The sequence below is a fragment of the Chionomys nivalis genome, chromosome 14 (genome assembly GCF_950005125.1).
Source record: "Chionomys nivalis chromosome 14, mChiNiv1.1, whole genome shotgun sequence".
NCBI classification, from domain to species: domain Eukaryota; kingdom Metazoa; phylum Chordata; class Mammalia; order Rodentia; family Cricetidae; genus Chionomys; species Chionomys nivalis.
Genome location: NC_080099.1, coordinates 45,280,235 through 45,308,139, shown reverse-complemented (window position 1 = coordinate 45,308,139; position 27,905 = coordinate 45,280,235). Strand labels below are relative to the sequence as shown.

General features: G+C 42.1%; 2 protein-coding genes across 5 annotated transcripts in view; both read left to right on the top strand.

The window, feature by feature from the left end:
* LOC130886608 (protocadherin alpha-C2) overlaps positions 1-27,905 on the top strand; it is a 208,282-nt gene that overhangs the window by 14,223 nt on the left and 166,154 nt on the right. The window contains exon 1 of one of the 4 annotated variants that reach the window (XM_057788575.1): positions 512-3,062. The exons of 1 other annotated variant lie outside the window; for it this stretch is intronic. In XM_057788575.1, coding sequence (XP_057644558.1) covers positions 687-3,062 — 2,376 coding nt within the window. In that variant the 5' untranslated portion in view covers positions 512-686. Of the gene's footprint in view, positions 1-511; positions 3,063-7,251; positions 9,732-14,532; positions 16,962-27,905 lie in introns of those variants that run through there. 2 more of the 4 variants (XM_057788574.1, XM_057788577.1) reach the window with 2 other exon arrangements.
* On the top strand, positions 21,791-24,183 carry LOC130886969 (protocadherin alpha-6-like). The gene is given in 2 exon segments (XM_057789245.1): positions 21,791-24,107; positions 24,109-24,183. Coding segments are annotated over 2 exon segments (2,367 nt in total). The 5' UTR covers positions 21,791-21,815.

Genomic DNA, 27,905 nt, shown 5'->3' with positions numbered 1-27,905 from the left:
TTCAGTAAGTTGGTAATACCAAAATCATATAAAACATGTATTACTAGATACTCACACATTTATCACTTATTTTTATACCTTATACCGTCATTGTCACAAATATCAAAGAGTTATCTTTCATTTTTGTACTTTAAGATTGTCATTCTGAATGGGGGTTTCATCCAGACACCATCAGTTAAACCATTTTTAATTTTCTTAGTCTTTATGTACTTGTAATTAATGAATTAAAATTCATCTTAGAAGATTGTTGTGAAAATTTAATGAGAAAACTCCGTTAAGAGAAACTGTGTGCCTATCATACAGACAGTCCATTATTAGCAGTGAAGCCATGAATTGGAGAGATTTTATAAAAAAATGTAAGGCTATGTTCTGGTTAAAAACAAACTCTTTGGTAACTACTTGAAGGAAATCACAGGTCAAAACACAAATTTGGGGACAATTCAAATTAGACATATAAGAAAATAAACACATTAAATACTTACACATTTAGCCACTTGGTGTCGCTGTCCACCACAAGTTCCTTCATTAAACGCAGCGGGTTTTACACATTCACATGATCCTTTTCGTCGCAGTCTCAGACAAAATGGTAACGGTATGGGGTTTAAGATGTGAAGAATAAAAAACTGAAAATATTTAAGAAATTTTGGTCAGTGTGAGAACAACCAAACGTTTGGAAGAGGCTTGCGATGGTGTTTTCTTGGAGAGAAGATCAGCGTCTGCTGCTCTGGCTTCTGCTCCTCGCAGCCTGGGAGGCAGGGAGTGGCCAGCTCCACTACTCCGTCCCCGAGGAGGCCAAACACGGAACCTTCGTGGGCCGCATCGCTCAGGACCTGGGGCTGGAGCTGGCAGAGCTGGTGCCCCGCCTGTTCAGGGTGGCGTCCAAGGACCGCGGGGACCTTCTGGAGGTAAATCTGCAGAATGGCATTTTGTTTGTGAATTCTCGGATCGACCGGGAGGCGCTGTGCGGGCGGAGCGTGGAGTGTAGCATCCACCTGGAGGTGATCGTGGACCGGCCGCTGCAGGTTTTCCACGTGGAGGTGGAGGTGAGGGACATTAACGACAACCCGCCGGTATTTCCAGTGGCCACAAAGAATCTGTTTATTTCTGAATCTCGACAGCTTGGCTCTCGGTTTTCGCTAGAGGGCGCTTCAGACGCAGATATCGGAACAAATTCATTGTTGACTTACAGTCTTAACTCCAGTGAGTATTTTACTTTGGACGTCAAAAGAAAAGATGAGGAAGTTAAATCCCTGGGACTCGTGTTGAAAAAACTTTTAAATCGAGAGGACATTCCCGAACATCATTTACTGATAACGGCAGTTGATGGCGGGAAACCGGAGCTAACTGGCACCACTCAAGTGAAGATCACTGTCCTAGATGTGAACGACAACGCCCCCGCATTTGAGAGGACGCTCTACAAAGTCAGATTATCCGAAAACGCACCAAATGGTACCGTAGTAGTGGATGTCAACGCCTCTGATTTGGATGAAGGAGTAAATAAGGACATTGTATATTCTTTCCACACGGATATGTCAGCTGAGATCCTGTCAAAATTCCACTTAGACCCGGTTAATGGACACATCACTGTGAAAGACAACATAGATTTCGAGGAAACGAAATCTTTTGAAATCCAGGTAGAGGCAGCAGACAAGGGAACCCCTCCAATGACAGATCACTGCACGGTTCTAGTTGAAATTGTGGATGTTAACGATAATGTGCCTGAATTGGTCATCAAATCACTATCAATTCCTGTGTTAGAAAATTCTGCACCTGGCACCGTGATCGCCCTGATCAGTGTGTCAGACCGTGACTCTGGAGCCAACGGGCAGGTGACCTGCTCCCTGACCCCTCAAGTCCCCTTCAAGCTGGTGTCCACCTTCAAGAATTACTATTCGCTCGTGCTGGACAGCGCCCTGGACAGAGAGACCACACCTGACTATAAGGTGGTGGTGACAGCCAGGGATGGGGGATCGCCTTCACTGTGGGCCACAGCCAGTGTGTCCGTGGAAGTGGCTGACGTGAACGACAATGCACCTGCGTTCGCGCAGCCCGAATACACGGTGTTCGTGAAGGAGAACAACCCGCCTGGGGCGCACATCTTCACGGTGTCAGCCATGGACGCAGATGCTCAGGAGAACGCGCTGGTGTCCTACTCGCTGGTGGAGAGGCGGGTGGGTGAGCGCTCGCTGTCGAGCTTCGTGTCTGTGCACGCGGAGAGCGGCAAGGTGTTCGCTCTGCAGCCTCTGGACCATGAGGAGCTGGAGCTGCTGCAGTTCCAGGTGAGCGCGCGGGATTCTGGTGTGCCTTCCCTGGGCAGCAATGTGACTCTGCAGGTGTTTGTGCTGGATGAGAACGACAATGCGCCCACGCTGCTGGGGCCTCAGGCGGGCAGCACAATGAGCGAACTGGTGTCACGGACAGTGGGTGCAGGACATGTAGTGACAAAGGTGCGCGCAGTGGATGCGGACTCTGGCTACAATGCATGGCTGTCCTATGAGCTGCAGACGGCCACGGGCAGCGGGCGCCTTCCCTTCCGGGTGGGTCTGTACACCGGTGAAATCAGCACCACTCGTGTCCTAGATGAGACAGATGCGCCAAAACAGCGCCTACTGGTGCTGGTGAAGGACCATGGCGAGCCAGTGCTGACAGCCACAGCCACCTTGCTAGTGTCTCTGGTGGAGAGTGGGCACATGGCAAATGCCCCATCACGGGCTTTGGTGAATTCTGCGGGTAGGGAGGCATCGCTGGTGGATGTTAACGTGTACCTGATCATCGCTATCTGCGCGGTGTCCAGCCTGTTGGTGCTCACGCTGCTGCTGTACACTGCGTTGCGCTGCTCAGCGACTCCCACAGAGGATTCCTGCGCTCCTGGGAAACCCGTGCTGGTGTGCTCCAGCGCGGTGGGGACCTGGTCATACTCACAGCAGAGGAGACAAAGAGTGTGCTCTGGAGAGGGTCCACCCAAGGCCGACCTCATGGCCTTCAGCCCAAGTCTTACACCCTGCCCAGTTAATCAGGAGAAAGAGGACAAACTGGTCTCAGACATTGATTTCTCCGTCAAAGTGAGTAATTTTCCTCTCTAAATTGGTCTCGTTTTATATGCTAACATTTTACTCCTTGGAGATGGGTTAAAATTATTCTATTCATGTTCTTTCTGTTGAGCCCTTTACACTTACTAATTTTGCCACTAAAACTGTAGGTTCTTGTCTAAATTGTGTACTGAATTGACAAGTGTGTTTGTTGATAAATACGGTGGCAGGGTTATTTTCCCGCATTGTGTGTACAAATTGGAACCATTCTCTTCTTGTGTGAATGGCATCACGTAGAGCCCCTGGCTCCAGCTCCCTGTCACTAATCCCTGTGCAAAGCTTCAGTATCTTTTGCTTCTTTCTCAAGAATTTTTAGGAAGAACTAGTAGAACAGTCACTGGCCCACTTACTGAACCATTCGTTAATCATGGTTGGTATTCAGAGATGGTCACCAGTAAGAATTTTATTTGACTTATCACTCACGGGACATTAGGGTCCTTACAACTACAAGAAGGGGCTAACGCTGAAGAAATTTTACTGGGATGGTAGCTTAAAAATTATATACAGACTTGTTTTCAACAAATTATCCAAATTGAAAATAGTTTTTCATTAGATTAAAAATATTATTTTGAAAACATTTAAATGTATTGTGAGAGTATTACATTTTATCCCACAGTGATTTCAATTAAAAATTTAAATTATGCATGTGTTTGGTACATGCACATGGGTGCTCTTAACCACTAGCTATCTCGTCTCTCCATAGTGACACTTTAAGTGTTACATTAAAAATTATGAGAAATCAAAGTGAAACAAGGTTCTGAAAACACGTTTCATAAAAACACATTTCATATGTTGTCCTCATATTTTTGCCCTGAAAATTGAAACATATCTTTAATATTGTGAAGTTATTTTCAGTTTGGGCCATGAATATCTATCTGCTTTGCAATAGGAAACCTTCAGATAATTGACACCAAATAAAACTTATTTTATTCTTCAGTTATTTTTGCAGTGCATATGTCCATTTCTCTTACAAAATACTTGGACTCCCTTCCAATTCCCCTTGTTTCCAGAGAGAACTAATACTCAAATAAAACCTGATTAGCGCTTCATACATGTGATTAGTCTAACATATGAAATATGTTTTATCTATCTTTTCTCTTTCCCATTTTTATCTTCTCTCCCAGAATTATCTTTCTCTGCTCCTCCATTCATCAAGCATTTGCCGTGGCACATCCAACCTCAATTCAATACTTACGTTATCAGTTTGCTATCATCCTGCTGTAGGTCACAGGGTCACCCAGAGTTCCTCTTCCTTTCATCTTCTAATCCAGATCTTCTTGAAACGCTTGATTAAAATACTTCCAAAAAATTTTTTTGAATAATTTTGAGATAGGATTTCAAACAATCCACTTGGACTTGAACTTCAGTGAAGATGGCTTGAATCAATTTGAAGGGTTTTCTTTTCTCTATAACTATGTATTTGAGCTATAAAAGTGAATAATTAATTGATTGATTTGCTGACCAATTAATTAATGCATATGTGTGTCACACATATAGAGATCAGAGGGCAAATTGTGGGAGTTGACAACTGTCTTTCCTCCATGTATTCTGGGGATCAAACTCAATGCAAGTTTTCATGGCAACTGCTTTTTACCCACCAATTCTTTGCACTGGCTGCAAAATGAGTATTTATTTAATATGTATTTGTTTCAAATAAGTATTGTATTAGTTATTTATCTTGCACCTGTGACAAACTCCTGATAAAATCAACTTAGAAAAGGGAAGGTTTGCTTTTGCTCACAGTTCCAGGGTACAGTCCATCATGACGGGGAAGTTCTGGCAGCAGGTCAGCTTATGCCTGCAGTCAGGAAGCAGAGAGTGTTGAACACTGGTGCTCAGCTCTTTCTGCTTTTGATTCAAAGCAAGACCCCAGCTGTGGGATGATTTTGCCCACTTTCAGAATTAACCTTCTCACCTCAATTAACGTACGCAGAATATCCCTCACGGATACACTCAGAGGGTGACTGCCATTAGGGTTGTTGGAAATCAAGTTAACAATGAAGATCAACTGTCACAAATATCCATTCGTATTCTGTAGCATCTTCAACCTACACACCTACAGGCTCTGTAAATAAAACAAAGGGAACATACTTCTTGTGGCTTCTTACAGTATGTTTTACATCTTTGAAAATTTGAAAAAGAATCCTTTGGCCATTCAGTGAGAGTATGTTTATTTCTGTTTGGATTCAGAAATTAGTGTTTATGTGAGTGAGAGAGGAGAGGATAGAGGATTTTCACAGAGAGGGAGGCTTAAAATTATTTTTTTTGATAACTTGATTTTTTTTTAATCTAAACAAACTTGGAAGAAAGAAACTTATGAATTTAAGATGCAAAAGTAGTCTGCAAAGGGCCACCTCTGCCATCTCCTTTCCTTTAAGGTTCTAGGAGTCTGCAGAGGACCTCTACCATCTCCTCCTTTGCTAAGGCTGTATAGAAAATTACTTTATTTGTTGGGAACTCTCCATTGTCCATTAAAACCCTGGATGGATCAAATATCATGTCTGGCAAAATGTAGCATGAAGATTAAGGTAAAACCCAGGCTTCTTAAATTGAAATATATCCTATTCAGGTCAGTGTCTTATATAGATTTATATCTTCTATAGATTTCTATCTCTAGAAAATTAAAGTGTTGAGACCCATGAGTTTTAACCTTTCATTAACATATTTTATTAAGAAGATAATAAACGAACTGGGACTGGGGATGTAGTCTAGTTTCTAAAGGGCTTGTCTAGTATGCAAGAAGCACTGAGTTCTGTGCCCAGCACCCCATGAAACTTTTGGTGGTTCATGCCTGTGATATAGCCCTCGGGGCAGGGGAGTCAGACATTTAGGGTCAACCATGACTACACTGTGAGTTCAAGGATATCCTGGGGTAAATAAAACCCTGTCTCAAACATGAAAAGAAAAGAAAAGAAAACCAGTTGTGTTGGGTAAATATCCTGCAAAACATTATTTGAATACCTCTGAGGTACTAATATTAATATATAATACTTAACATTAAAAGTATTATTTCAAAAAAGGGCACACATACTTAAAGGGTTGTGAAGGAGAAATTAAAGTCACAAATGAGCCAAACAATGCAGTCTTGGTGTTGCAGATTATCAAAGAGGGTAAAATAACTGTCCAGTTGCTTTAATCATAAAATGTCTCATAATTTGGGGAGCTTTTAAAATGGTTACAAAGTGTGTGAGATTGGTTTGTAGAGAGTTAAATTTATTTAACTTTATGTCTTATGGAAACAAATTACACAGAGACTCTTATTTTCTGGACAAAGAGGGTGTGTCTGTTTGCTAATGAATGCTTTTTCAGAGGTAAGAAATTACCCTCTTTGACTAAAATGCATGAGAACAATGCGAGGAAGTAGAAATCCAGGCAGTTGAACTCCAGAAAGCACCTGAAATTTACAAACTTTGAGAAGACAAATGAGACTACCACATTTGCTCATAGGAGGTGAAGTTCCTTAGAATAAAATAATGTGGAAAGGTCTTCAACACAAACTACTTACTACCTGTTTCAAATTCCACATTAAACCTCCCATGCACATCCAGCCCTTCTGTGATTCCAGGAAGAACGTCAATCGAACGCTAACAGACTTTGATTTCTTAAAACAGTATCTGCAAACTTCCCTTTGGACGACTTGTTCTTAGAATCAGTGGTTCCTTAAATGTTGTTTCTCTCAAGATTCAGAACCAACACTGCAAACCCAAGGATGAACAGAATGTCATTAGCAATCACAACCCATCACTTGATGGTGCACGATGAATCTGTCATGAATTTTCCTAATCTACACCTCACCACTGCATATTTACAAAGTTTATATTAATGACACTTGGGTCTCTGTAAATATTAAAAACCTACATGAAAAAAGAATTTCTATTGTATTAGAAGTTGATTTACTGGTAAAACGAAAGATCACACACATTTAATTACTGGTACAGAACGCATACCTGCAAAATATAACTCTATTTTGCAAAGCGGAAAAACGTATTTGAGAAGCTGAAGGAATAAACAAGACAATTTTTAGTGTTGTACATTTCCGGAACCCATACTTACAGTTTGGGGCCACATGATGTCGCTCTTTACCATAAAACAAATCCGACAGAAGAAAGACTAAAGGAAAAACCATTTCCATTCTTCCCGGAAAGCTGCACACCATCCCGGATCTGAACAATGGAGGATGCAGTGGCGGTGGACTGACGGATTAGAATTCTATCTCTGAGAGGATCCCTGATCAGAAAAAAGGATTGTGCACTTGAGATGGAATTTTTCTGGGGAAGTGGCCAGGAATCACGGCGCCTGCTTTTCTCTTTTTTGCTTCTTGCAATCTGGAAGGGAGGGAACAGCCAGCTCCACTACTCCATCCCGGAGGAGGCCAAACACGGAACCTTCGTGGGCCGCATCGCTCAGGACCTGGGGCTGGAGCTGGCGGAGCTGGTGCCTCGCCTGTTCAGGGTGGCGTCCAAGGACCGCGGGGACCTTCTGGAGGTAAATCTGCAGAATGGCATTTTGTTTGTGAATTCTCGGATCGACCGGGAGGCGCTGTGCGGGCGGAGCGCGGAGTGTAGCATCCACCTGGAGGTGATCGTGGACCGGCCGCTGCAGGTTTTCCACGTGGAGGTGGAGGTGAGGGACATTAACGACAATCCTCCCATATTCCCTGCGACACAAAAGAATCTGTACATTGCAGAATTAAGGCCTCTTGACACTTGGTTTCCACTAGAGGGCGCATCAGATGCAGATATCGGCATCAATGCTCTGCTGACTTATAGGCTAAGTCCCAATGACTATTTTTCTTTGGAAAAACCATCCAACGATGAACGGGTAAAAGGTCTTGGCCTTGTATTACGAAAATCCTTAGACCGAGAGGAAACTCCAGAGATTTTTCTATTGCTCACAGCCATCGACGGAGGCAAACCCGAGCTGACCGGCTCTGTTGAGTTACTCGTTACAGTGCTGGACATCAACGATAATTCTCCAGTTTTTGACAGATCCCTCTACACGGTGAAGTTACCAGAAAACGTCCCAAATGGGACACTGGTCGTCAAAGTCAATGCCTCTGATTTAGACGAAGGTGTGAATGGAGATATTATGTACTCATTTTCGACGGATGTTTCACCAAACGTGAAACGCAAATTCCACATAGACCCAGTTACAGGACAGATTGCTGTAAAGGGATCCATTGATTTTGAAGAATGCAAATCCTATGAAATTCTCATAGAGGGCATTGACAAGGGACAAGTCCCGCTTTCCGGACACTGTAAAGTTGTTGTAGAAGTTGAAGACGTCAATGATAATGTCCCAGAGCTGGAATTCAAATCTCTATCACTTCCAATCCTAGAGAATGCTCCAGTGGGCACCGTCATCGCACTCATCAGTGTGTCTGATAGGGACATGGGTGTCAACGGGCAGGTGACCTGCTCCCTGACTCCTCATGTCCCCTTTAAGCTGGTGTCCACTTTCAAGAATTACTATTCGCTCGTGCTGGACAGCGCCCTGGACAGAGAGACCACACCTGACTATAAGGTGGTGGTGACAGCCCGGGACGCGGGCTCGCCCTCACTGTGGACCACAGCCAGCGTGTCCGTGGAGGTGGCTGACGTGAACGACAATGCACCTGCATTCGCGCAGCCCGAATACACGGTGTTCGTGAAGGAGAACAACCCGCCTGGCGCGCACATCTTCACGGTGTCGGCCATGGACGCGGATGCGCAGGAGAACGCGCTGGTGTCCTACTCGCTGGTGGAGAGGCGGGTGGGCGAGCGCTCGCTGTCGAGCTTCGTGTCTGTGCACCCGGAGAACGGCAAGGTGTTCACTCTGCAGCCTCTGGACCATGAGGAGCTGGAGCTGCTGCAGTTCCAGGTGAGCGCGCGGGATGCTGGTGTGCCTTCCCTGGGCAGCAATGTGACTCTGCAGGTGTTTGTGCTGGATGAGAACGACAATGCGCCCACGCTGCTGGAACCCGAGGCGGGAGTGTCTGGTGGAGTGGTGAGCCGGTTGGTGTCAAGGTCAGTGGGTGCGGGCCATGTGGTGGCGAAGGTGCGCGCGGTGGATGCGGATTCTGGCTATAATGCATGGCTGTCTTATGAGCTACAGTCGCCGGCAGGCAATTCCCGTAGCCCTTTCCGGGTGGGTCTGTACACGGGCGAGATTAGTACCACGCGCATCTTGGATGAGGCGGATTCGCTGCGCCAGAACCTTTTGGTGCTGGTGAAGGACCATGGTGATCCAGCAATGACTGTTACCGCCACGGTGTTGGTGACGCTGGTAGAGAATGGCCAGGTACCAAAGACTCCATCGCGAGTGTCCACGAGTGTCACAAACTCGGAGGCATCACTGGTAGATGTCAACGTGTATCTGATCATCGCCATCTGCGCGGTGTCCAGCCTGTTAGTGCTCACCCTGCTGCTGTATATGGTGCTGCGCTGCTCCACTGTTCCCAATGAGAGCGTGTGTGGGCCTGGAAAACCAGTAGTGGTGTGCTCCAGCGCAGTGGGGAGCTGGTCGTACTCTCAGCAAAGAAGGCAAAGGGTGTGCTCTGGAGAGTACCCACCTAAGACTGACCTCATGGCCTTCAGCCCCAGTTTATCTGATTCAAGGGACAGAGAGGATCAATTGCAGCCCACAGGGGATTCCTCTGGAAAGGTCAGTCTTACTATCATCTTTAATTTGAATTTTCATATGTGGTTTATCACTTTCTTCACAATTTTATTTATTACTGGACATGGGATTCTTGCTCGGTGGTCGTTTTCCTTCAGGACTTTGAATATATCTTCTAGCATGCAAATTTTTCGCTGAGAAATCTTCTGATAAGCTTTATCAGTGTTCCCTTCTATATGTTCCTTGCTGCGGTCAAAATTCTCTCTTCATTGTCGACTCTTAGCAATTAGCTTGTGGATGTGGCTCTACTTAGCTTCATCCTAGCTGAACTACCTTAAAGTTCTTTGCTCTGTCCATTTCATGCCCAGATTTGGAGCGTTTAGGCCATACATTCTCTAAGATTTCTGCTTGCTTTCCTCTTCTCTCTCTGTGAATCACAGCCCACATATTGGCTCACTCTTTATACCCCATAAGTCTTAGTCCTTCTTCAGTCTTTAAGGTTCTGTTTTAGGTTTTACTCTCTTCCTGGGTAAATTCAAACATTCCACCTTGAAGCTACTGTGTCCTTTCTTGGTCATGTGTGCTGTTGAATTGCATTAAGGTCAACAACTCCATCTCTACTGAAATTCTTTTCTGTTAATGTTCTATTTTCTTGAGTTCATTGGACATTTTGTGTTGGTTACTTAAACACTGTCAGAATTCATTGGCCTCTATGTCTTTACACTTGCTTTTTGTAGATAGCAGAAATTCTTTTGTGTTGTCTTGCTTTTTCCCTCTGTTGTTATATGGTCTTGACATTCCCTTATTTGTAGAAGAAAACCCAGCCACCTCTCCCAATCTCTCTGCCCTACCTTTGTGCAAGGTAAAGGCCCTTATTTGTCGATTGTCTAAGAACCTGGGCTTCATCCAGCCATTTGGACAGATGTATATTCTCTGTAGTTTTATGCCCAAAGTCCTAGCAGGAGCGAGCCACTGATTGCTTTTTTCCTGAGCTCATAAACGCTGCTCCCATTGGTGTGGGTTCATTGCACTGTGAGTACCATGGAGTGGCAGTGTCTCCTCTCTTTCCTCTTTTCCACACAGGGTCTTACTAGAAGGCCTGACTGCAGGGAACCCATTAAGTAGGCCAGGCTGACTTGGAAATCACAAAGATCCTCCTACCCCTGCCCCCAAGGGCCGGGATTAAAGGTGTGCACCCACACCCAGGTGCAACATTTTGTTATTGTTCTGAGTAATTTCCAGGCACCTAAAATCTTCTGTGCTCTATCAGGGTGCTGATTTGGGTGAGACAGGAAAGAATTTCTTGATCTTCCCGCTGAGATGTCATAACATTGGGTCCCTGCTCCACTCTTCTCTTCTCCTCATGAGAGAAGCTGCTAGGGTAGGGCAGGTGAACTGCAGGCTGGTTTCCCTCACTCATCCTGCAATATCCTGGCTTACACTTGTGCTCTGAGTCGTGAGACAGAGACCAACCCTTCAGGTTGCTCTGCCCCCTGAAATGTAGGATGTAGAAAACACATCCCACTCTCCGTCACTCCTTGGAGAGACGGCGGAAGCTGTTGCTTCTCCCTGAGTGAGTGGTACTGTGCTGAGAGAAAAGAATATGATGAGAAGTCCTTGCGTTTCTTGCCTACTTTGGAATGAGAGTTTTGAGCTCGTCTGGAGGGCAGAGTGTCTTGCTTCATTTTTAGGTTTCTCTTGATTGGCACAAGGTGGTGTAGTCTTGGCAGAGTGTCCTTTTTTAGGGAAAGAAGGGTCTGGGACCTCATACAACCCCTTCCTACTGATGTCTGTAGCTCTAATGTGTGTCTTAAACTCATATTTTCTTTTAGTTTTCTCTTTGGTTTCCTAGAGATTATAATGCTCACTATGGACTTGTTAAAGCATAAACCAATACTTGTAATGTACAGTAACTTTGAGTGGGCCTTGGGAAATCATACGGTTCATCTGCTCCCACTTCATGCTTTTGAATTGGATACAGATCCTAGACATACAATGATCACTTTTGTACCGTTAATGTCCATTTATGCTCGTGTTTCTTCTTAAAAGTTATATTTCTTCCGAAAAAGTTCTTGAAGCCGGGCGGTGGTGGCGCACGCCTTTAATCCCAGCACCTGGGAGGCAGAGGCAGGCGGATCTCTGTGAGTTCGAGACCAGCCTGGTCTACAAGAGCTAGTTCCAGGACAGGCTCCAAAACCACAGAGAAACCCTGTCTCGAAAAACCAAAAAAAAAAAAAAGTTCTTGATATTTCCTTTCCTATGGTTTGATAATGAAGAAATCCCCATGTTTTGCATGTTCATATATAGTATTTCAATTCCACCTTTGAGAAATAGTTTTGCTAGGTATTTAATGCTGAGTTGGCAGTTATTTTCCCATAACTTTCAAGATAACTTTTTTATAGTTCTTTCTTAAGAAAATGAAAACTGAATTTATTATTGATAGAGTGTGATCTTTCCTCTTTTTTAGCTCTTTTTAAAATTCTTTCTTTGTTTTGAAATTGTCAATAACCTTACATTACCTGATCAGCTTTGATTTACTTTTAAAATCTTCTTTGAAGTTATCACAACATTTTGTATCTGTGAGTTGATACTTTATCAATTTAAAATTAATATTTATTAGTATACCTTCAAATATAGCTTCTACCTTGCATTATTCTCCTGGGAATCACAGCATATGTATGTTAAATCTTTTCTCCATATACTTCATTTTGCATTGAATTTGTGCTTTTAAGTCACTGATGCTCTTCGCTGCATGATTCTTATGTATGTTATTGCAACTTTTCCCTTACTTAGTCATTTTTTCTTCTCCTCTTCTTCTTCTTTGATTTTTTTGAGGCAGAGTTTTTCTGTGTAGCCCTGAAACTTGCTCTGTATACCAGGCTGGCCTCAGACTCTGAGATCTGCCTCCTCTGTCTCTGGAGTGTTGGGGTTAAAGGTGTGGACCACATGCCTTACTATTTTCTTATTAGTCTGGGCTACCACCCACATCATCAACTGAATTCTTCACTTCCATCAGTGCCTTTTCAGTTTTAAAGCCTTGTTTTCCTTTTTTAAAAATTAGAGGTTTTTAAAAAAAATTTGTTACCTTTGTGAATTTAATTAACACAATAATTATGGTTATTCGTGACCTCTCAGGTCATTGAATCATCTGTCACCCCATGTTTTTCTTCTCATAACCTTCTTATTAGGTCCGATAATATTGAATTGAATTCTAGATTGTACATGGAAAGTTGCAGTTGTTCTGAATGATAGTATTTTTCAGAGAAGGATAACCTATTAAACTATTTGCTTGATGTGCAATTAGGAAATATGCCTGTCATTATTGAGAAAGATTGAACTGAAATAAATATTAGTTTATTTTTCACTCCTGTGCTATCTGTAATGATGAGTGTTATGAACATTTGAGCTGTGTATCTCCTATCATTACTTTTATTATACTTTGTCGGGCAACACAGAGTAAAGTGAATCATAGAGTTCGAGGGTGAAGGATTGCGCTAACACTCTCAGCTACCACCAAAATATCCAGGAAAAGGATCAGTGAGTTGGACCAGCCAAGAAAGTATTCTTTAATAACTTACTGAAAGAATGACTTAGAAGATTTAAAGGTTCTTTCCTTCATGTCTTCTGTGGGATTTAGAATGTAGTATAACTGAGAAAGAAATCCTCAAATTAAGAATCAACTACAAAATGACAAATACGGACTTGATTCCAACAGCTGCAAAGATGAGTCAAATGTTAAAAGGCTTCTGTTTTCCACACATCTGTATAAAATGTAAATTCTTCTCCATATTAGCAATGCCCTTTCTCCATTGACTATACCATTGCCTTTACTGAATCCTAAATAATTTTGTGGCACACTACTTCTCAATCAATATTAGGATTCTATTTGTTCAATAGATTTAAGATAGGTGATTATACAATTTACATATTAATAGCAACTCGAATAGTTGCTACTTGGATGCTGTATCTTGAAAATGCTGTGAAGTTGCTTACTAAAGTTGTATGATATCTGGACAAGTAAAGTCTCCTCATTAGAGTAAAAATTAGCATAAAAATTGGTAGGTGCTGAAAAAATTAAAGGGCTAAATGCTCATTAATTTGGATAGATTTTTAAAAAGGAACCCAAGTTAGTATCATATTATACTAACTATACAAGTATCATCATATCTTAATTATTTTAGAAGATAGCATCAATAAATCACCAGTATTAAACATTGAAATTTAGAATATTCTCTTCAATTAATACTGAGGTAGTATAAGTCCATTAAGGGGATACAGAAAAATTTAAAAAAATAGGTGGTAGACGAATACGAAAACAACACTACTCAGCAACTATTGAAAAAAATAACTATTAAAAGATTTTTTGATCAATTTGAGTATAAACTCCTCTATAACAAAATAGGTAACACAAATTATTTTGGGTGTCTTTACTGAAGATATATCGATATGCAGTGGTATAATCATGTTCATGTTTTGCTTTAGGTTGTCTTTATAAAGTTAAGTCCAATTGGAAGACCATCAGAAGAAAATCTGGGGATTGGGAAGTAATGCAATTAATGTAGAAACCCTGGTTAATAAAGTGATATTTAAATAGAGAAGAGGGCTATACGGAGACATAGAAAACATGTTATTGAAATTGAGTAGTACTGAGAAATATTTCACTAATAAAAGGTAAGTGAATAAAACAGACCAAAATAAAATACTTACGCTTTTAGCCACATGATGTCGCTAGACACCACGATATTTTCTTCTCTTCCAACGTCAAAAGGAAACGGAGAATACGTTTTACTTAGGAAAAGGGCCTTCCATTTTAGACTCTGCTACAGAAGCTCACACACAGACAAAAGCGAAGATATTAAATTGGAATTAAGTTTTCAAAGGATTTTCTTGGTGCTGCAATAAAGACTGGAGAAGTGGAACAAGACTGCGATGCTATATTCCCAGCAAGGAAGTCCGGGATTCCGGCGCCTGCTCATCTCCTTTGTGCTCCTCGCAGCCTGGGAGGCAGGGAGCGGCCAGCTCCACTACTCCATCCCCGAGGAGGCCAAACACGGAACCTTCGTGGGCCGCATCGCTCAGGACCTGGGGCTGGAGCTGGCAGAGCTGGTGCCCCGCCTGTTCAGGGTGACGTCCAAGGACCGCGGGGACCTTCTGGAGGTAAATCTGCAGAATGGCATTTTGTTTGTGAATTCTCGGATCGACCGGGAGGCGCTGTGCGGGCGGAGCGCGGAGTGTAGCATCCACCTGGAGGTGATCGTGGACCGGCCGCTGCAGGTTTTCCACGTGGAGGTGGAGGTGAGGGACATTAACGACAACCCGCCTAGATTCTCCCGACCAGAACAAAGATTACTTATTTTAGAGTCAAGAATGCCAGACTCGCGGTTTCCGGTAGAGGGCGCATCTGACATGGATATAGGAGTCAATGCAGCCTTGAGCTATAAGGTAAACCCTAATGAATATTTTGACTTGGATCTTAAAAGAAACGAAGAAGAAACAAACGTCTTAGAGCTAGTTTTGAAGAAGCCTTTAGACAGAGAAGAAGCTCAAGAGCATCGTTTGTTATTGATTGCAACTGATGGAGGGAAACCTGAACTAACAGGTACTGTACAGTTACTGATTGATGTACTGGATGCAAATGATAACGCTCCGAAGTTTGATAAAGCTATTTATAACGTTAGATTGTTGGAAAATACACCAAACGAGACATTAGTAGTTAAACTTAACGCTTCAGATGCGGATAAGGGAATTAATAGTGAAATACTGTATTTCTTCAGTAATCTTGTTCTTGATGATGTAAAATCTAAATTTACAATAGATTCTACCAGCGGAGAAATAAAAGTTAAGGGGGAGCTGGATTACGAAGACCGCAAATTATATGAAATTAATATTGACGCCGTGGACAGAAGTACATTCCCACTAGCAGGACACTGTAAAGTTATAGTGAAACTAGTGGATGTAAATGATAATGTGCCCGAGATGGCCATAACATCGCTGTTTTTGCCTATCAAAGAGGATGCTCAGTTGGGGACTGTTATTGCCCTGATTAGTGTGTCTGATCGCGACTCAGGCGCTAATGGCCAGGTGACCTGCTCTGTTATCCCGCATGCCCCCTTCAAGCTGATGTCCACCTTCAAGAATTACTATTCGCTCGTGCTGGACAGCGCCCTGGACCGCGAGACCACATCTGACTATAAGGTGGTGGTGACCGCCCGGGATGGGGGATCGCCCTCGCTGTGGGCCACAGCCAGCGTGTCCGTGGAGGTGGCTGACGTGAACGACAACGCGCCCACGTTCGCGCAGCCCGAATACACGGTGTTCGTGAAAGAGAACAACCCCCCTGGCGCACACATCTTTACGGTGTCGGCCACAGACGCAGATGCGCAGGAGAACGCGCTGGTGTCCTACTCGCTGGTGGAGAGGCGGGTGGGCGAGCGCTCGCTGTCGAGCTTCGTGTCTGTGCACGCGGAGAGCGGCAAGGTGTTCGCTCTGCAGCCTCTGGACCATGAGGAGCTGGAGCTGCTGCAGTTCCAGGTGAGCGCGCGGGATGCTGGTGTGCCTTCCCTGGGCAGCAATGTGACTCTGCAGGTGTTTGTGCTGGATGAGAATGACAATGCGCCCACGCTGCTGGGGCCTCAGGGTGGCGGAGGGACCATTGAATTGTTGTCCCGATCGGTGAGTTCAGGCCACGTAGTTGCAAAGGTGCGTGCAGTGGACGCGGACTCTGGCTACAATGCGTGGTTGTCCTATGAGTTACAGCCGGCGGCAGGCGCTGCGCGCAGCCCGTTCCGCATGGGGTTATACACTGGTGAAATCAGCACAACACGTGTTCTGGATGAATCGGACATGCCGCGTCAGCGCTTGTTTGTGCTGGTGAAGGACCACGGCGAGCCAGCACTGACCGCCACAGCCACCTTCTTGGTGTCTCTAGTGGAGAATAGCCAGACACCGAAGGTCTCATCTAGGGTTCTGGCTGGAACCTCTGGCTCAGACTCCAAGCTGATGGATGTCAATGTGTATCTGATCATCGCCATCTGCGCGGTGTCCAGCCTGTTGGTGCTCTCGCTGCTGCTGTACACCGCGCTGCGATGTTCGGCGGCGCCCACGGAAGGCGTGTGTGGGCCGGGGAAGCCCGTACTGGTGTGCTCCAGCGCGGTGGGCACCTGGTCATACTCACAGCAGAGGAGGCAGAGGGTGTGCTCTGGAGAGGGTCCGCCCAAGACCGACCTCATGGCCTTCAGCCCCAGCCTACCGCAGGGCCCAAGCTCTACAGAGAATGTGAGTTTCTTAATCAAACTGTATATTTTTTCCCTTTAACGCTTTTGTATTGGATACCTGAAGGCTTTCAGAGTGATGATTTTAGCTTTTAAGAATTAAATGTTACACACACAATTAACCTAACAAATTGATAGTCTACTTTTAGCTGTGCTGTTTCCTGTTCTTTAAAGTACAATGCTTTTTTTAAAAAAGCTATATTTTGGGGGCCTGGAGCGATCCCAGGCTTAACCCCATTGATTCAGTGGTTATGAGTACTGGGTGTGACATGAGTTCAATTCCATCTACCTACAGGATAGCTCATAACCATTTGAAACTTCAGTTCCAGGGAGCCACACCCTCTGACTTCCATGGGCACATGGTGCACATACATATATGCAGGCAAAACATTCACACATAAAATATTTGAAGTGATATCTTTGGACATATCTTTACACTGAGTGGATTGCAGTCACTGTTATTCCGTAAGAGGTTTTATTAGTTGATGCAGCAACCTTCTATCTTAACCTAAAATATTTTCAAGTCTTTTGTGGGTATGAAGTGTATGTATGTGTGTGTGGATGTGTGGCCTGCTTGCATTATTACCTTGAGATGCAGTCTGTCACTGAGCCTGGAGTTAGGCTAGCAGAGAGCGACCTCCAGCAATCCCTGTGATCACCCCTGCATGTGCTGGGGCTAGTTAGGACCATATGTGACTCATGGCTTCTTGGGATTTCAATGGGGGTCATTATGTTTGCATAGCAAGGATTCTTTTTGTTAAGCCATGTTTGTCTTCCTTCCTTCCTTTTTTCTTTCCTTTCTTCCTTCCCTTTTTCTTCTGCTCTTTATTTTTTTGAGACTGAGCTATGTAAGCCAGGCCAGCGTTGATATCATGATTCCTCGGCTGCCCTCAAACTCTGAACCCTCCTGTCCTAGGCTCCCTAGTGGTGGTTTACAGGTATGAGAGACTGCACTCTGCTTGTAAAATGTTTTCATAATTTCTTGTCATTTAAGCATACTCACATGCAATCTAGGGCATATCATAGAACAGAGTGTAAGACATGCTTTTAAGTGCTTCTTTCTCTCAGTTTTGAGACAGGGTCATACATGTAGCCCCTGTTGGCTTGGGACTATTTATGTAAATCAATTGAACTCAAACTCACAGATATCTATCTTGCCTCTACCTCCCTAGAGCTGAGATTAAAGGTGTGAGCCAGAAAACATAAGTTAAATTATTTATTCTTTATAAATTATTTTATGACTACATATCAATATTTTTTACAACAGCCCATCAACTATACTTTTTTCTTTCTGTTGAATTGTAACTATTTTATTTTTATATAAAAGTTTAATTTCTTTTTTCAGTCATATTTCTGTAGTAAACAATTAATTTAATCTTTGCCTAAATAGATTATCACACCTATGGTTTCATAACTAAAAACTTTATTGTTAAAATTTTCATTTTAGTAGTGTTTTCACTTGGATATATATAGCTATTGCTTAAAATTCTTGAAACAGAAAGGATTGCAGTTAAAATTTCCTTTCGATTCCCATAACAGAACATCATATTAATAGAGAATAATTCATTTCCCCCTAAAGGTTAGCATTGGAATTTGGAGGAACAATGATGTAGTTGTTCAGAAAGTTTGGGTACAGTTTCACCTTAAATTATTTCTGTTGACAGAAAGACAATTATCACATGTACTCACTCATAGATGGTTTTTAAAGAAAGCCAACCTACAAACCACAATCCCAGAGAACTTAGACAACAATACGGACATTAAGAGAGACTTACATAGATCTAATCTACATGGGAAGTAGAAAGTAGAAGAAGACAAGATCTCCTGAGTAAATTGGGAACATGGGGACCTTGGGGGAGGATTGATGGGAGAGGGGAAAAGCAGGGAGGGGAGCAGAGAAAAATGTAGAGCTCAATAAATATCAATAAAAAGTTATTTGTGTTGAGAAGTCCTTGTGAATCCCTCTGCTCTGAAAAATCCCCATGCATTTGGTCAGAAAGCATAGTGTTTGTTGCTTTGCACTTTCAAATTAGGAAGTAACATAAAATTACTATTATAAAAACTCTTCTCTTCGGTTTATTGTTTACAAACATAGGTAAGAGTTCTTGCCATTGAAAAATAAAAATTCTCTTGCTCCTCTTTTTTCTGTTTTGAGCAAACATGTCAGTTCAACAGGTAATAACCATTGCATACCTAATGTAGGAAATGTTAGGTTCCCTTTTCTGGCATTGCCGATGTTTAAAATTCACATATGCATTTCCTTCCATAGCTACCCATTCAATCTAATTCCAAGTGCGTTTCCTTCCCTAGTTACCCCTTCTATCTAATTCCAAGTGTGTTTCCTTCCATAGTTACCCCTTCTATCTTTCTCTTTGGATATTTATAATACAGTGAACAACTTTAGGGAGGTCTTAGAATTGAGAATAGCTTTTGCTACACTATTGGTTAATTGCAAATAACTATCAACTGTTAAAAATCAGGTTAATTAAGTTTTGAAAGATAAACTTACTGCTTTGTATAATTTCTATAAAATTTTCCATATGGTGGAGGGAGCTATTTGCTTATAAAGAGATCGACTAATCATCTTCTCATTTAATCTTCTCTCTCAATTGGAATAAACTATTTCAATAAATAAAATGAGAATCTGTAAGCTATTTGTCAGCAAAAGATCAGCATTTTTTCTTTCCATATAATTTTATTTTACATAAAGGATTTTAGCAATGTTTAATCATTTTTTAAACCTGGAAACAATAAGCTTATTACAACAATTCCAGTTGAATTGTACAACTAATTTTTAGAAGATTTTGAAAAGTAAATATGATGTTTAATGTTTGCTAATTTTTGCCTCTTGATGTTTCCTGTAGGAAGTAGACCTTACTTAGACTAGTATATATATATATATATATATTGGTTACTATGGAAAAGCTTTGCCAAAAAGACTAGCTCAATATATATTTAATGTGAGGCTTATATTATTCTAAGTAAAAAAAAATGCTTTGTTTGTTATTGCTTAGCAAATGATGTTTTTGTTGGCACAAATTACCATAAAGGAAAGTGTTGGGGAAATATCTAATATATCTGGGTTAATTATTTGAAGATAGCATCTCACAAAAGGAAGAGCTTTGTATTATCATTGTGAGGCTTAATGTATGTCAGAATAGTGGAAAAAGGTGGGATACCGTGCTTCATTTGGAAGTCTTACTGTTGACTTGCTTAGGTTTAAAAAGAAGTTCAACCATCTCCAGTTGGCGAATTAAGAATGAAATAATGGTAAAGTTTATATTTGACTGACTTTAATTATGAAGATAATATTTTTACAGGAAGAGATGAAATTATTAAAAGCCCGCATTGGGCTGGCGTTCTGCACCGTGGTAGAACTAACTCAAGACCTTGAATTCAATCCTCAGCCAAGAACAACCAAGTTTAAAGTAAGGCTACTTTTAGGAGGCAATTGCAAATATTCTGTATGCTCTACAAAATATGATTCATACTGAAGAACAATTGAAAATAATTGTTTGGCTTATGCATTTATCATCAGCAACCTATGTCCAGAAACTAACTACCTACTGAAGATGCTTTATAAAATACATACCTTACAAAATAATAAAAAGTATTTATTAACAAGGAGAAATTTTTGAGAAACAAAAAATGTTATGATTAAAATGAAAAGTTGGCTTATGATTAAGCTGTAAGTCTCCTAGAAGTAATTCTAATATTAAATTTCTAGTTTTAGTAATTTAATGAAATTTATAGTCATAATAATAAACATGGTATATGTGAAAGATAGAGAATCTGTGGGCTGACTTTGAATAAGATCAATAAGGAGGCAGAAAAATAAAAATCAAAATTACTATAGGTGATACAGAGAATGTTTATGTCATTAAAACAAAATGTTAATTTTCAAGACATGAATCTACTAATTTTCTAATAATTGCTAGCAATGCTTTTGTGTTAAACAAATTGTTTTCTAAGAGTCAGCATATATAAATGGAATTGACAGAAACATATAAGGGGAGATGCAGATGCGGAAAGGTATCACAAGAATATGGGAGAAGATGAGACCATCTGAAGGGAAAGAGTATAGGATGAAGTTGAGATTTAAAGGAAAAGATGGAGCCTTTCGGAATAGCAAACGGGAGCAACAAAACACAACAGGAACAATTTTCGACAGAAATGAATGTGGTGAGATGCACGGATGGGAAGTTATCAGTATAAACTGAGCATCGATGGAGAAATGCCATAGCGACAGGTTCACTGGCACGTTCCTGTGTCCCTGCTCTCAATTCTGAGATGCGAACATTTTGAGTTTGAGAACATCCTGGGCTTTACAGTTTAGGGTGAACCTGATCTTCATTGAGAACACATATAAATTTAAAATCTTTCACACACTATGCATTAAAACCATGCTCAATTATCACAACAAGGACCCATAAGCATGTGTGATACGAGGAACAAAGTAATAATAAACATTAGCAATCTTTTAAGATTTAAAAATTTAGACATGACAAAATGCTAAAACGTTTAAAATGCTAAAAATGTTGCTTCTCCGCGAATAAGTAAAGGCCATTCTCATTCTAAATTACAAAAAAAAGAGAAAAAAAAAGAAAAACAATACGAAAAGAATTGGCCCTGAATATTATAAACACCTGGAGGATTTGCTATCAAGGTAAGTGAGGATATACGAACTCGTGTCTTACCCTGTGGAGCCGCATGGTGTCGCTGTCTACCACGAAGTTACATCTAGCCAGCACACAAAGCCCTTCATTTTCCATGACTGCTGAATGATGGCGAATGCAGAAGAACTGAATCGATAGACGTTGGATCACACAGAATTTTATGCACTGAAAAAAATCTTCTAATGGAAATAAAGCAAGAAGCATCTGACATGGATTTTACCACTGAAGGCAGGCTGAGAACACGGTGTCTGCTGCTGTCACTTCTGCTCCTGGCAGCCTGGGAGGCAGGGAGCGGCCAGCTCCACTACTCCGTCCCGGAGGAAGCCAAACACGGAACCTTCGTGGGCCGCATCGCTCAGGACCTGGGTCTAGAGCTGGCGGAGCTGGTGCCCCGCCTGTTCAGGGTGACGTCCAAGGATCGCGGGGACCTTCTGGAGGTAAATCTGCAGAATGGCATTTTGTTTGTGAATTCTCGGATCGACCGGGAGGCGTTGTGCGGGCGGAGCGCGGAGTGTAGCATCCACCTGGAGGTGATCGTGGACCGGCCGCTGCAGGTTTTCCACGTGGAGGTGGAGGTGAAGGATATTAATGATAACCCTCCTGTCTTCTCTGTAAAGGAGCAAAGAATTTTAATTTATGAATCCAGGCTGCCAGATTCTTTGTTTCCACTAGAGGGCGCATCAGATGCTGATGTTGGATCAAATTCTATCTTAATCTATAAACTCAGTCCCAGCGAATACTTTGGGCTAGATGTGAAAACAAACAGTGATGGTAACAAACAAATTGGACTATCGTTGAAAAAATCCTTGGACAGAGAGGATGCTCCTGAGCATAAGCTGCTGCTAACAGCCACAGATGGAGGCAAACCTGAGCTCACAGGCTCTGTTCAGCTGCTGGTCACTGTGCTGGATGTGAACGATAACGCCCCTACTTTCCAGCAGTCTGAGTATGAAGTGAGAATATTGGAAAACTCACACAACGGAACGACGGTTATTAGACTGAACGCTTCTGACAGGGACGAAGGAACTAATTCAGCAATTTCCTACTCTTTTAATAAACTGGTCTCGCCCATGGTTCTTGAGCAGTTTAGCATAGATACAGATACAGGAGAGATCATAATCCACGGGAACTTGGATTTTGAACAAGTCAGTGTCTACAAAATCCGCGTTGACGCGACGGACAAAGGACACCCTCCGATGGCGGGTCATTGCACTGTTCTAGTGAAGGTTTTGGATGAAAATGACAATGTGCCTCAGATCACATTGACTTCCTTATCGCTGCCTGTTCGAGAGGACGCTGCACTGGGTACTGTCATTGCTCTAATTAGCGTTTCGGACCTGGACTCCGGAGCTAACGGGCAGGTGACCTGTTCCTTGACCGCTCATGTCCCCTTCAAGTTGGTGTCCACCTTCAAGAATTACTATTCGCTCGTGCTGGACAGCGCCCTGGACAGAGAGACCACACCTGACTATAAATTGGTGGTGACAGCCCAGGACGGAGGCTCGCCCTCGCTGTGGGCCACAGCCAGCGTGTCTGTAGAGGTCGCTGACGTGAATGACAACGCGCCCGCATTTCCGCAGTCCGAATACACAGTGTTCGTGAAGGAGAACAACCCGCCTGGCACGCACATCTTCACGGTGTCGGCCACAGACGCGGATGCGCAGGAGAACGCGCTGGTGTCCTACTCGCTGGTGGAGAGGCGGGTGGGCGAGCGCTCGCTGTCGAGCTTCGTGTCTGTGCACGCGGAGAGCGGCAAGGTGTTCGCCCTGCAGCCTCTGGACCATGAGGAGCTGGAGCTGCTGCAGTTCCAGGTGAGCGCGCGGGATGCTGGTGTGCCTTCCCTGGGCAGCAATGTGACTCTGCAGGTGTTTGTGCTGGATGAGAATGACAACGCACCCACGCTGCTAGGACCTTGGTCGCAAGGATCCGGTAGTGTAGTGAGCGAGCTTGTGTCCCCCTCAGTGGTTCCCGGCCAAGTTGTCACTAAGGTGCGCGCGGTAGATGCGGATTCTGGCTACAATGCGTGGCTGTCTTACGAACTGCATCCTTTAACGGGTGGAACGCGGAGCCTGTTCCGGGTTGGTCTGTACACAGGCGAGATAAGTACTACACGTACCCTGGAGGAGGCGGATGGACCACGTCATCGCCTATTAGTGCTGGTGAAGGACCATGGGGAGCCTGCGCAGACGGTCACTGCCACTGTGTTAGTATCTCTGGTTGAGAACAGCCAAACTCCAAAAGCCTCTTCGCGGGCGTCAGGCTCCACTGGCCGGGAAATTTCTTTAGTGAACGTCAATGTGTACTTGATCATTGCTATCTGCGCGGTGTCCAGCCTGCTAGTTCTAACTCTCATGATATACACTGCACTTCGGTGCTCAGTGCCGCCCACAGAGGGCGTGTGCGGGTCTGGGAAGCCCGTGCTGGTGTGTTCCAGCGCGGTGGGAACCTGGTCATACTCACAGCAGAGGAGACAGAAGGTGTGCTCTGGAGAGGGACCACCCAAAACCGACCTCATGGCCTTTAGCCCGGGTCTTCCTCCTTGTCCGGTAGTGGGCGAGCATCCGGATTTAAATGAAGAGCATTGCTCAAGAGTAAGTCCAAAATTCATAATTGTCTTTACAATTTAAATTCTGTATTGTTTTTCTGTACTTAGTTTCATATTTTCTCACTCTTTAAATTTCTATTTATTTCACCGGGCTAAGTACTTTCATTTTATTATTTTCCTTATAATCTTCATTTGTTTTGATCTAAGATGTAGACGGAATTCAACATTATTATGCACATTCTGCACTCCATAGTTTTAAAAAGCAAACTCAAAATGTTGTTACACTTGTCCTTTTCTGCCACTTTGTTCTGGTTAGTGTTAATATTTTTCTAAGTAAATACATAGGGTGTTTGCATTTTTGTATTTTAACACTGGGAATACTATTTTGAATATTTTATAGAACATTGAAATCATAATACAATTAGGTCACACATTCTTTTCTATTTGCTTTTTTGTTTTCTTGCTCTCTCTCTCTCTCTCTCTCTCTCTCTCTCTCTCTCTCTCTCTCTGTGTGTGTGTGTGTGTGTGTGTGTTTGATGAGACCAAGGACATGCCAGGCAAGCGCTCTGTGAATGATCTCTATAAAACTTTATCCTCTTTTGAATGAACACTCATAGTATGCTATTTTCTGAATTCTTTCCCTAGTCATTGTTATTCCTAGAGGAACTTGAGCTCTTTTTTTAAAAGTTATTCTTGAACCATTAGCAATAAAGGACAATGACTAGGTTGCATGATTCTGGTAAAGGAGATTTCATTGTCATTAATAGACTTGCTCCATCTGTAATTATTACCCAGTTTATTAGTGGTCCAGATGCTATAGAAACAGTAGTTGGAGGGAACTCAGACTTTAATCTAGTAAACTCACATAAAGTCAATAGTCCATTGTTGGGCTCAGTAGTTGCTCCCTTGTCTAGCAGGTACAAGGCTCTAGGTTCTATTTACCGGAGGGAAAACCACAAAGAAACAAACATAAAGGCCAACGCACTTCTGTGATGTTGCAATTCTCTTATCTTTGGAATTCATTTAATGGGTCTCTGTATGGAGAACAAGCTTATTCCCTTTGTTTCTCTGTGTAATTATTTGCATTGTTTACTGGTTCTCTACAAAAAGGCAGCTGTGTCTCAGCTGTGCGTCTTCAGGACATCTTCCCTTGCCAAATTCCATCTATGCATTTTATTTTTGAAGCCTTGCACAGGCTGTTTATCCTTTTAGTTCTCTGTTTCAAATCTACAAAATTTAGAATATAAATAATAGAATCTGTCATGCAGAAATTTTTTTTTAAAAAATTTCTAACTTGTCGCTGGTTGGTGGTAGTGTATACCTTTAATCCCAGGACTCAGGAGGCAGAGGCAGGCGGATCTCTGTGAGCTCGAGACCAGCCTGGTCTACAAGAGCTAGTTCCAGGACAGGCTCCAAAGCCACAGAGAAACCCTGTCCTGAAAAACCAAAAAAATATATAACTTGTTACGTCTCAGGTGCTTATAATAGTGTTTGTCAAGGAGTGGGTGCTTGATTAGTGTGATTTCCATATTATTTTCATTTTGTGTAAAGTTATTTGTTTTGTTATTCTGGGAAGGCCAGAATTATCGAACTATTCTGACATACCACTAACATTTTAGTGCCATGTAGTACTTTGAGAACTATTATTTTCCGATGTTAACTGTTGAATTAAAACTTCAGCAATAGAAAAGGTTTTCATTTCAAAGGACATTCAAGGCACAGAAGTGACTCCCCGAGATAGCCTTATTTTTTGTATTGTGTATTTTTCCTAGAAAACAGACCATCCTAAGCTCCATATCATATTTGCTTTCACTAAAACTGGTCGGTGTCAGTAAGAGGACTAAGTTGGAGTTCGTGCTTCTATTGTCTTCATATTTTCATTCTTGAAATGGCATAAATAATTAACCCAGTTTTCTTTGTTCTTCAAAAAGAAGTGCAGACTAATTTTTAAACACATACTTTATATAGTAACAAGATGAAAAATTCTCTACCTTTTCTATCTACTTAAGAGTAACAAATTTACTTCTGGACACACTAATCAATAAATAGCACAATTTGTGTCAGATGGTGATGACACACACCTTTAATCTCAGCATTGAGTTTGGGACCAGTCTGGTTTACAGAGTAAGATTCAGGATTGCCAGGGCTACATGGAGAAACTCTGTCTTGAAAAATGAAGAAGGAGGAGAAGGAGGAGGGAAGAGGGAGGGGAAGAAGAAGAAGAAGAAGAAGAAGAAGAAGAAGAAGAAGAAGAAGAAGAAGGAGAAGGAGAAGGAGAAGGAGAAGGAGAAGGAGAAGGAGAAGGAGAAGGAGAAGGAGAAGGAGAAGGAGAAGGAGAAGGAGAAGGAGGAGAAGGAGAAGGAGGAGAAGGAGAAGGAGAAGAATAACATCAACAACAACAAGAGAGAAGAGGAGGAGGAGGAGAATTTGTATGGATAATTATATCTAGCAACCTGAACATCTCTCACTGTTTTAGAAGTAGAAAAAAAATCTATGGCCATATCCACCAAGTAAAGCGTTAATAAAAGTATAGGAGGACTTCATAGACCAGTATCTGCCAAAAATCACCGAGTCAAAGCCCAACCTTCAAAAATTCCATATAAAAATAAAGATGTACTGTATATGATGTTACAGTCATAGAAAGCAGAATGTTATGAGACATAAGAAAGGTAAGCAAATCACAGCGTGGCTGAACATTACTGTCCACCCATCTCACTAGCTGAAGGGAATTTCCAGCTTATTGATGAGTTTCGTGGCTATAAATAGAGAAGTTCCCTTGGGAGAATATTGGCAATAACCAGTATTTTTATGGGGGGAAATGACTTTAAGTAAATGGGTGCACAGCAAAATTCCAGTTGAATCTGAAATCAGGAACAATCCACTTGGGTGGAAGGGTATGGTTCTCATATGAGATAAAACAGGAAAAGTATTATAAAGAGGATTTTCTTGGGTAACTATTAGAAAAATTGTTTACTCATCTCTAAAATCATTTGAAAAGTACCAAACATTTGAAGCAATGGTAATAAAGGTTCATAAAGTTGATCATGAGGTTTAACTAAGGAATGAATGAAGTGTAATGAGAAGCTTTTACAATAGTTAAGCAGAATGCCGGTCATTAAAAATTGATGTGGTTCATTATCAAACCTGGGAAACATTAGAACACACATGTAATTTTCTTACTTGCATCTGGGAACATTGGATGAAACATTCAAGAAAATGGCATTTGTGGAACAAACCCCAAAAGATAAAACATTAAAAGACATTAATAATAAATTGTGGAAAGCAATATTTAGCTAATATAACTGATATATATTATGAAGAAATAACCACCATGATGTTGGAGACTGAAAACAGGCATGTACTCATGAAAACAAGATGTAGAAAGAGTAAATGAACACAAGAACTGTGAGCTCCTATACTGGAATATATAATCATGTAAGGAGAATTTCACAATATTGTTCTGTAAGAAGTTACTTTAATACAAAATCTTGTCCCAAAGATCCCCAAACTTTCCATATTTATTCAATAGAGATATATGAAAGTTGTTTATCAACTCTCCTTCTTGACATTAAAAAGATTTTTTTAAAAAAATTTGTCTTAAATTAAAGAGATCTATATGTCAAACTGCCTGGGGACAAAAGTCTTTCTAATAACAAAGAGGAGAAGATTACAGGCAAAAGGAAATAAATTTAAATGCTGTTATTCATCCAAGAATTCCATGAAGACT